The sequence below is a fragment of the Anabas testudineus genome, chromosome 11 (genome assembly GCF_900324465.2).
Source record: "Anabas testudineus chromosome 11, fAnaTes1.2, whole genome shotgun sequence".
Taxonomy (NCBI): domain Eukaryota; kingdom Metazoa; phylum Chordata; class Actinopteri; order Anabantiformes; family Anabantidae; genus Anabas; species Anabas testudineus.
In genome coordinates, this window is record NC_046620.1 from 7,695,794 (window position 1) to 7,705,816 (window position 10,023).

The 10,023-nt window shown below is 40.8% G+C and overlaps 1 protein-coding gene across 1 annotated transcript; it reads right to left on the bottom strand.

Moving 5' to 3' along the window:
• Positions 1 to 145: 145 nt before the first annotated feature.
• Positions 146 to 9,708, bottom strand: cratb (carnitine O-acetyltransferase b). The gene is made up of 15 exons (XM_026347207.1): positions 9,278 to 9,708; positions 8,672 to 8,893; positions 7,797 to 7,915; positions 7,221 to 7,274; positions 6,217 to 6,382; positions 5,888 to 6,062; positions 5,187 to 5,277; positions 3,998 to 4,085; positions 3,817 to 3,917; positions 3,031 to 3,150; positions 2,367 to 2,489; positions 2,135 to 2,270; positions 1,984 to 2,046; positions 1,759 to 1,896; positions 146 to 1,052 (listed from the first exon to the last, which is right to left on the bottom strand). Exons 1-15 carry the CDS (start codon positions 9,326 to 9,328, stop codon positions 849 to 851), a joined length of 1,851 nt encoding a protein of 616 aa, XP_026202992.1. The 5' UTR covers positions 9,329 to 9,708; the 3' UTR covers positions 146 to 848.
• Between the last annotated feature and the right edge of the window lie 315 nt (positions 9,709 to 10,023).

The following is a 10,023-nucleotide window of genomic DNA, read 5'->3' on the forward strand; positions in this document are numbered from 1 at the left end:
CTGAGCATGAATTTACTGCCTTTACTGAAAGACCCAATACGTCATGACGAAAACAAACCAGCTGATGCAAAACAAGTCTGTGCTCCGACTCTTCTAACCACTGTCACACACGCTCACATACACAAACACAAAGCGTGGAGACGAGGACTCGTGACAACGGGCTTTATTAACCAGTCCTGCAGGTTGAGAGCAGAAGAACATGCACCACGTAGTACAGTAAATACCTCCTGGAGATTGAGTTGTGCGAGTTTATAGACAACAAAGCACCTGTAACGTTTTTGTACCATCAGCGATAAAATTTCTGGCTTTTGGTCCTATATAAACACAAACTTTCCTTGAAAATCTAACATTTTCAACTAACTGATGATGCTGCATATGCACATATTTATTCTCTGTACAGGGTACTAGAAGGCTACTGGTTTTCGAGTGACTTGGGAAAGGAGTGCAGTCATTTTCAACAGATACTCTTTGGCATGTTCCGATTAATGCTGGAGTGTCAGGTTAGCTTTAACCTTGTTTTGCTTTCACTCAGAGATCCTGCAGCGTTAGATGCCTTTAAGTGCATCCGCTGTAGAACCTATAATGCAACTTGCTTGCTCAGCTCTGACTAGAAAAAGAAATACTTGTTGCTTCATCATAAGCTTAAAAAAAGCATCAAAAGCACTTCAGAGACAGTATTCAGTCCTCAAACGTTCTCAGAATTACAAGTAGCATGCATGAGAAAACATTCATGTCAAAAACAAGCCTCATCAAGACTTCTACAAAATATTTGTTTAAAGAAAATAAAGTGTTTTCTTATTGGTGTTGAACACTGGGTTTGTCCTGCTGAACAAACTCTAGCAGCAACTCTACACAGTAGGCTGCAGCAGCTCCTGTAGCTGACACAGGGTGTCCTTTAGAGTGTGGGCGAATCTTTCCGCATTCGTGTCCTCGCAGCAGTTGAAGGCAATTATTGAAAAGTGAACATGGTCGGCCTGAGGGTTGTAACAAGCGGCGTAACCATCAGGAACAAGGGGCCCGAAACACATCACGCTGTCTGTGTTCGCAGGCACCTGAAGGGACAAGAGAAAGAGGAAGGTGACACAATGTACAGGGAGTTACTTTCACATTCTAGCATATCTATTGAAAATAACATAATAATAAAATGGATGCTGAAGTCAGAAAAGTCATGTTCCAGTGACATGTCATGACATCAGGCAAAACACCTAAAATGTGTATTAACCTCATTAATTGTTAACTGACACCATATTTATGTAACAAATGCTGAGATGTTAAGATTTCTTATAATAATAAACTGAAAACAGGCTTTTTACGATGCCACTTTGGACTCTTTGGAAACTGTCTCCTGACATTCAAAGGAAAAATGGGCCACTTAGTACATTACCACAGAATAATTATTAATGACATTACCCTTTAGTTACAGCACTATAAGAAAACAAGAAGCACAAAAATAGCACTAGTCATCAGATTTGGGAGTTTTTGTTACACAGACTTTTGGACAAGACATAGTGTGAAAAGTCTTAACTTTAATAAAGACAGATTGCAGATTGTTTGAGGGCAACAACATGAAATATGACTTAAAAGACTCAGGTAAGGAGCAAATAATTTTCTGACAGCCATCATTTTAAAAAGAAGAAGAGGAGCAGCTTTATGACTGGAAACTCCCAAAAACTTTTTTGAGGCAGTCGATGTGTCACATGCTGCAGATCATCTGGAAAACTTTACATCACAATAAGAAAAAAACACGCAGGAACTCACCTGCCCTGTCCGGAGTTTCCAGTGCGTTGCCAGTCCGTACGCCGTATCCATGAAGATTTTGGGAATGCTCAGTCCTTGCTCGATGGCCTGCAGCTTCAGCCCCAGCAGGTGGCGGTCGATGCCCTGTCCATTGAGAGCCTGAACAGAGCAGAGAAAATATAAGATAAAAGTTTTTATCAGCTCAAAACAAACAAAAACTGTTGAGCTTGTTTACTTGGTCTTTACCTGAGTCGTCAGTTCCGTGTAGGCATCAACAGCTTCTCTGAACAGCTGAAGTTTTGCCTCCCGCTGCAACACAAATACAATACAAGCTATAATCACCAGCTACTTTAAAGTAATCTGTGGAACAAATGCCTGATGAGATCGTGTTTCTCACCGATACAGATGGATCATCGAAGGCCAGAATGAACTTAAGTGTCTGATTTGTTGGTGAGCGGATATATTCTGTCCTTCCTCCACGAAACATCCTCTGAGAAGCAATATCACAGGCCGGAACGACCTCATTGTGAACTCTGTGAGGGAAACACAACACAAGAAACTGCTAATTTCAAGAAAAAACACAATACAAAATAATGTTTACTCTCTTTGTTAAAGTCTGCGTCTCTGACCTGTAGTAGACGAGCTGCAGGGCCACCTGGATGAAAGAGTTTGGACTCATGTTGTGCCTCTTGGGAAGCTCCTTGCCGAACTTCTTGAAGTTGAACACGTTGACGTCGAGGTCGTTAATCAGTCTGCAAAAAAATGTAATACATTATTTTGTATGTGTGGTTGTGACCAAACTTAATGTTTACACTTTAGGCTCTTGTATAACTGATTTACAGCAAATTAACTTTAGGTGTTTGTGTAACAAGAGTGTAGATTCCCTAAAGAAGAATAAATAAAGAGCACATATGTAATCAGACCGGTTCAGATTACTGGTTTATACAGTATTTCATCATCTATTTCTCTGACGTTGCTTTGGTATGCTGAGGTGGGACTATGAAAAAGAAAGAAAAAGCTGATTTCCTCACTGAGATCTTGGCACCTGAATTATTTGCATGCTCTAAATTTATACTGCAGCTTATGAAATCTTTGCATTGGGTCGACCTGCTGAACGCTTTCTTTTCGTCAAGGTTACATTCACACAGAGAAGATAAATGTGTTTACACTCCTGTGGTTTTTCCTTAAGACCAAGTTCACTTCAGCTTTGTTAGACTTGAAAAGCAAACACCCAGTTTACACTGAGCGCAGTATCACGTCAACCTGGTCATGAGAATAAGTGAGGAAACTTACATGTCGAGGTTCTGCTTGGCCTGCTCAATGTCCCTTTTGATTTCTCGGTCTATGTTAAAGTAAAGCTTCTTGGGCATCGGCAGAGGGACGAGTGGCGCTCTCTTTGGGTCTGGTTTCTCACTGCAGTCAACAAAATACAAATTACTTACACATGAAAAAGCAATATTACATTATCAATCCAACTATGTCCACCAAATCTTCTTCACTACAGAGATAATCATTGTGTAATTTTGTTCTGTAAGGACAATTTAAGTGTAGCTTTAGCAAATCCTTGGTAAATCTGTAACTTCTGTGCCAACAAACAGTGGTCTGTTGTTAGAGAAAAGCATCCACATCAAATGATTGTGATGTAAATACACTGCCCATCCAGGAAAAAATAGAAACAAGTGTCACACACACTTGAACCGCCTTTAGCTTTAATTACAGCACATATTGACTGTGGCATCATTACAATAAGCTTCTGCAATGTCACAACATTTATTCCCGCCCAGAGTTGCAATTGTTTTTGCAAGATCTTGTATTAATGATGGGAGAGTGACACTGCTGCACAAAGTCTTCTCCAGCACATCCTAAAGATTCTCAACGGGGTTAAGGGCCCAGAGCATCATTATTTTTATTTTCTGATACACTGGCCTAGATTAGCAAACTATCTTAAACAATCAAGGTTTAATTAACAAATACAGATGACAAAAAACATTTTACTAGCAAAAACCTATAACCTTAATGAACCAGAAACTGTGTTTTGAGGTGACAGGTAAACCTTTTCTCTGCAACACTTCATCTCACCAGTACTGCAGGATGTGATCCAGTAGAGTTGCTATGGGTGGACCCTCAGCTGTGGCTTGCTCATAAAGAAGACCCCATGAACCATCTTCACCCACCACAAACTGCTCAAACATACACAAAGACGAGTGAGTTAACCTGCAGCACAGACTGTTCTTAGCCTTTCCTTGTCATGACCGCTTACCTGCAGCGTTTTGTCAAACCAGCGGTTGCCGCTGTTGGAGAACGTCCCACCTCCGTGCAGAACCTGAGCTGCTTTACGGCTTGCATACCTGTCGGTCACAGTCACAATGAACAGAACAACATACTAAGAAAATATTTCAACTACCTCTATAAAGATATATTAAAATCTTCAGACATTTAAAACTATGATTAGTTCTTATTCAGTCAATGCGCTTTAAGCCACAAAAAAACAACTGATGGTTCCAGCTTCTCCAGTATGAGGATTTGCCACTATATGAGTTCTACAGTGTAGGAAACTGAATGTGTTTGAGTTTTGGACTTTTGCTTGAACACAAAAAGCTATTTGAAAACTTTACCCTGGGCTTTCTGTTGTGTATCTGTTATGTACGTTAATGTGTATGTCATAGACCAAATAACTAGTTGATGTTGTTAGTTGCAGCCAGAGGTGGCAAAACACAAAAACACAACACTCAAGTAAAAGTGCAAGTACATGCCTAATAAATACTTCACTACCAAGCAGAAATCCCAGTGAAGCATATAGAAAAACATTTTTTTAAATACACTATTGATATTATTGATAACTTAAATGCAACAGTCTAGTCAAGATTTATTGTTATAAATAACTTCAAAAATCAAAAGTGTCCCCTCATTTAGTAGAAATAACAAATATGAGCTCAGAATATGGCAAAGACAATTTCTAATAAGTGAAGTAGTAGTAAGTAAAGCAGTAATAATAGATCAATATTTGCATTTGCATGCAATATGCATCTGCAAAGTAACTTCAAGTTGTCAATCACATGTAGCAGAGTTAAAAGTACAACATTTGCCTCTGTACTGTAGTAAAGTAAAAGTAACATAAAATTCAAATACTCCAAGTACAACTACTATTTAGGTACAGCACTTGAGTAAATGTACTTAGTAACTTACCACCACTGGTTGCAGTTTCATTTAAATTTAACAATATGTCATTTTTTTATGTGATAAACTAAGGTGTAAGGATTTCATTATAAAGTCACAATTGTTAGCTGGTTCAGACTAAATGTCAACAGACGACACAATGATATCTGAACACATACACAGAGGATTACTCCATGTACTTAGCAAACCTGTGTGTGAGTTATGATGCATTTTTTTTTTTTTTTTAGACTATGGAGGTTGCGTGGGTTATGTGTGTGCGTGTTTGTGCATACTTCTCATCGGATATCCTCATGACTGGAGAATCCAGACACAAGGAGAAAAGTCCCGTCTCTATCATCCGCACTGACTCCTTGTTAAGTTTGTCTGAGTCACACACAGAGAGCATGGAAACAGACAGAGAGACAATAAAAACATTGAGCGTTAAAAAGTTTCAAAATAAAATTTAGAGCCAAGTCACCAGTTGTGCCGCAGATATACAACATGTTTGACTGGTAAAGACACAAATCATACAAATCTTAATTCCTTTGATATAATCTTTTCCTGAAATGTCAATGTTTCATCTCATTATCTACAAATCCCAATCACTTTTCAACACTGCTACATGAAACAATATAATCAGAATCGGAAACTCTCTTCTGACGGCGAATTCAAGGAAATTACAAAATCCAAGACTTGATAGGGAGTTGCTGTAAAGTTTGGCATTTACAAGCCATATTTCAGGACAAAGAAAACTGAGCAGGTGAACAAGAGATGAGGAGAAGAACAAAATATTATGTTATTAACAAGTTCCCGAGATTAAAAAAAGTTTGCAGTTTTATTATAATACTTAAAAAATGCAATATTTCTTTTCAATTAATGGATTAAAACCTGCAAAGAAAACAGTATTGTACTAGTACTTATAATACTATGTACACATATAGTGGTATACAATAGATACTACTCATCACCCATCTGACAGGAGTTTATGATCTACCTCTCAGCAGGCGGTTGTAGGCCTGTCCCCATGTGTGACGGTGCTCGCTAGTCAGGATGCCCATCGGCTCCTTGTCCGTCTTCCAGGACTGAGATCTGATCCTCAGCAGCTGGCTGTGGATCTGACTCTCCGTCATCCGAGAGCCATCGCTGTTGTAAACCTCCAGCTGGAAGAACTGCAAGAAAAAAAAAAAAAACAGAAAAAGTGAGTCATCTGGCCGTTGTGCTGGAGGAGCAGGAAACAGATTTGATGCGACTGTATAATTGTATAAAGCTGATAAACGAGAGACTGCGTAACAAACAAAGTGTTTATATGCGGCCTGCTCCCACCTGGTAGTTCCTGACCACTGTGATGTGCGTTGGCGAACGCCGGGCGCGGCCGTAGTGGGCGATGTAGTCGTGTTTGGGCCCGGGGATCCTGCAGGAGGAAAAGAGGAGCGGGTAGAGCTCCATGCACAGAGGCTTTCCTCGCATGTACTCGACTGGTAGCTGGCCGCTGATGGAGACAGAGAGGTTGAATTTGAAATAAAGGTTTAAAACATGATAGCGTTAGATACAGTTAAACTGTAACACCAACATGTGACAAATACATAACCATCAATCCACAATCTAAGGATTTCTAAATTAATTCCTATAGTGGACCAATAAGAATTCACTTTGCTTTATTAGTAACTTTACAGAAAAGAAAAAGAATTTTTAATGAGAAGGCAAACGGCTGATGCATGAGAGTTTTTAAATGGACTAATTACTGTGTCTGCAGTGCACCTTTTAATTAAAGCTGACCGTCTACATTTTAAGCTCATCTTGATTGATCCACTGTTGTGGACCTGACTCAACAGTTAATTCGGCCACACCACCCCGCTGGCCTTCACGAAGCAGTACTTCAATATAAGAACAATACTATCATAGATCCCACCGATGAGATCAGCTGTAACAAAAACTTTCATCTATTTCCAACTTCTGTTTCACCCAGATTTACGACAAAGAAAGGGACTGAGCTGAGGAACTGTGTGGGCCAATAAATTTAGACACAGACTAACCTCCTACAGCAGAGAAATATGAGGGGATGCCAGCCAGGCTAAAGGCTGAAGCACGAAAATAAAATCTAGTGAGAGAGTCTGCTGGACTTCAGAGGACGAGAGCAGCTTACTAACACACGTGAGAACAGTTCAAAGCTGTGCAATTAAATTCCAGCTACTTTCCAGTGAGAACATTTTGGTGATAGTTATTTGCACTTAACTGTAGGACAACAATGTTATGTTTGCTAAAACCTCACCCAGTTAACAGAAACGTTTACTGGGCTACGGCTCAGACACACAGAGGCGAAGACTTACGTTTTGATTTTGGCCTTGAAGTCCAGAACTGCTGCTATTAGTTTAGATGCAAACCTGAGTGGAGACAAACATGTTGCAGTCAGATTTCCTGCTATAAAGATGCACAGATGGAAATTCAGCACGTCTCAACCGTACAACAGAATCTATTAATATTCAGTTACATCTGCTACAAGTGTCGGATTATTGTTTCCGTCACTGAGCACAAACACAAGCTTCAGTTTTTCTTTTAGGTGAAAAAATGCATCACACACTATACACATCATAAACAGACTGTCAAAGTGCAAACAAACACACACGTCAACACATTTCTGCCGACCACTGTTTGTGGTGAGTGTGAGATGTGTATCATGCAGAGTTAGCTACAAAACGTCTCTGTCTACCAGGACGGTGAAGACAAATCTGTTAACTAATGCTGGCAGCTGAACTGGTTTTATAGTGATATAAAAACATCACACAGTTCCCTAAACGTACAGTATTTATGTCGATTTAATTAAAGTGTAAAGGCCAACACTAAAGCAGCTGCTAGTGGCCGCTCTGCTGTGTCACTGTTGGTGTCGCGTATCAGTGTTGACTCACACCAACTGGCTCCTCCAGTCATTATAATCTCTCCTGGGCAGAGAGATCGCCGGGTTCGAGTGCACAGGCAGCGGCTGTCTGCTCTCCAAGTACGCCCACTGTACCCACCAGTCTGAGATCTGCAGCGGAGAGATCACAGGAGAGGACGATTATTCGACTGGCAGAAGAGAAACAGCCAGGGCCGATAAAAAGAATCTTTATCAAAAAGATTGTGTTTCCATTTGTTTGTTTGTAAATGATTTGAATTAAGTTAAGTTTAAAGGTGTCTTAATATAAATTTTATATTTCTAAATGTTCCGTATTCTAAAATAAAAGACATTTCTTACACGTTTCCAGTTATAAAATGAGTAATTAACATAGAACAGGCACTGAAAAAGACGTCCACACTCTGAGCCTTATTACTAATTTAGGACTGTCCAAACATACTTTATAAAATTACTTAATTTAATTAAATTACAAAATGTCTATAACACTTTCCTAAGCTCAAAAGTGACTTCCTGAAATGTTTCTATTTGTTCAAAATATTCCTCTTTCTATCAGAGAAAACCTGAAATATCATTATTATTGAGAGGCTGGGACCGGATAGTTTTAGGCATTTTGCTTTAAATAAATCAATAACACCAGACTAATCAATTTATTGACACTCTTTCGGCTCTAAATTTAAAGGATTGTCAAGTCTTATCTGCATTTTCTGAGTGTTTTCTCAGGTTTTCAAGTGTTTTTTTTTTCTATTACTGGTGAATTTATTAATGTCAGCTCGAAACACACCACAACCTCTATCTGTTCAAACACACCCATATCCATCTGCAACATCTGTCACATTTCACACACACACACACACACACACACACACACACACACACACACACACAGACCCAGTTCTTGGTGTGTCGGGCTCTCCTCTCCAGATCCTCCTGCAGCTGTGCACCCAGGCCGCCCTGCCTGCCGAACTCCTGCACCATCCTCCGGGTGTGGTTGAGCTCCTCTGGAGGCAGCAGTGGCTCCAGGGCCCTCAGGTAGCCCTGCAGGGTCTGGGCCAGTGGAGGCACCGGCTGAGGGGGCACCGAGGAGAAGCATTGCTCCTGCTTTAAGGACACCTACAAGAACAACAACAACAACAAAAGAAATGCTAATATATTTCTGCAAAACTTAAAAACAGGATCTGTGTTGTGCATTTGTTGCACAGTGAACTCATTTGAGAGCCGGATCAAAGGAAATAAAACCTTTAAAGAGTGATTATAGTGTTATTAATAACTCTAAAGTCAGCACACTGCACTTCCAGCAGAGTTTGACCAGATGCCAGGAAGGAGGGCACAACTAGGGCGTATTAAAATAGGAAGTGTGGAAACTCGATCTGCTGCTTCTTCTGCGTTCAACAGGATCTATGCGTCTATAATAACACACTCAAAGTGCGTAAAGACACAGGCCGATGTGTCACCAGCGTCCAAAAACCGAAAAAAAAAACAGAAACGGGGACCCACCCGAGACAGCCATGTTCTGCAGGTTCCTGGTTGAAGTTTCCTCAAAATCATGTTTCCTCGATCACAAATTCACTCTGAGTTGCATCAGAGTCACGAAAATCAGCTTTTCTGTTCACTTTTGCACAGTCTCCTCTCCACAGGGTCAGATCCTCAGGGTGCAGCTGAGCCCTCCTCCTCCTCCTCCTCCTCCTACTACTACTACTACTTCGTCTTCTTCTTCTCCACGGTGGATCTGGACCAGAGTCCTCATCGCTCGATGGATCCTAGTCTGGAAACATGCGGGTGTGAGCCAGAGACAAAGCCCCCGCGGTGTTTTTGCCACTGCGAACTGCGAGCATGCAAAGATTCACGTACTGGACTGGAGGCGACACACGAGCCTGCACACGTGGTGACGTAAAAGCGTTTCCGTAAACAGCTACGTGACCTGAAAGTGCACGTGTCGTACCGCGTGTGTCCGCACGGTGGCGCTGCTGCACCGGCAAGATGGCGCCTGGAGCGGCCACAGGCACCAATGGATAATTTACAGTATGGATCTGCTACTAGTTTGACCCTTATAGGTGCTTAAAGGGCAGGTCCACGTTATTTTAATCTGAAAACACTTTAATTCAGGTTTTATTTGTTATAATGGGTCAAACTGCACATTGCATGATTCCTTCTCACCCTGTTTTCAGTGTTAGGGACCCACCGCTCATTGTTTTGTGCAGAATTACACAAGGTTTATCTGCAGAGACTTCCACTGTTTGAAT

Bases quoted from the DNA above. Each gene is read 5' to 3' on its own strand.
- cratb (XM_026347207.1), bottom strand. From the start codon at position 9,328: ATGATTTTGAGGAAACTTCAACCAGGAACCTGCAGAACATGGCTGTCT. The intron at 6,063-6,216 runs GTGGGAGCAGGC...TTTTTCTTGCAG, and splicing joins CAGTGGTCAGGAACTACCAG to TTCTTCCAGCTGGAGGTTTA. The intron at 2,271-2,366 runs GTCAGAGACGCA...TTTCCCTCACAG, and splicing joins CTGCAGCTCGTCTACTACAG to AGTTCACAATGAGGTCGTTC.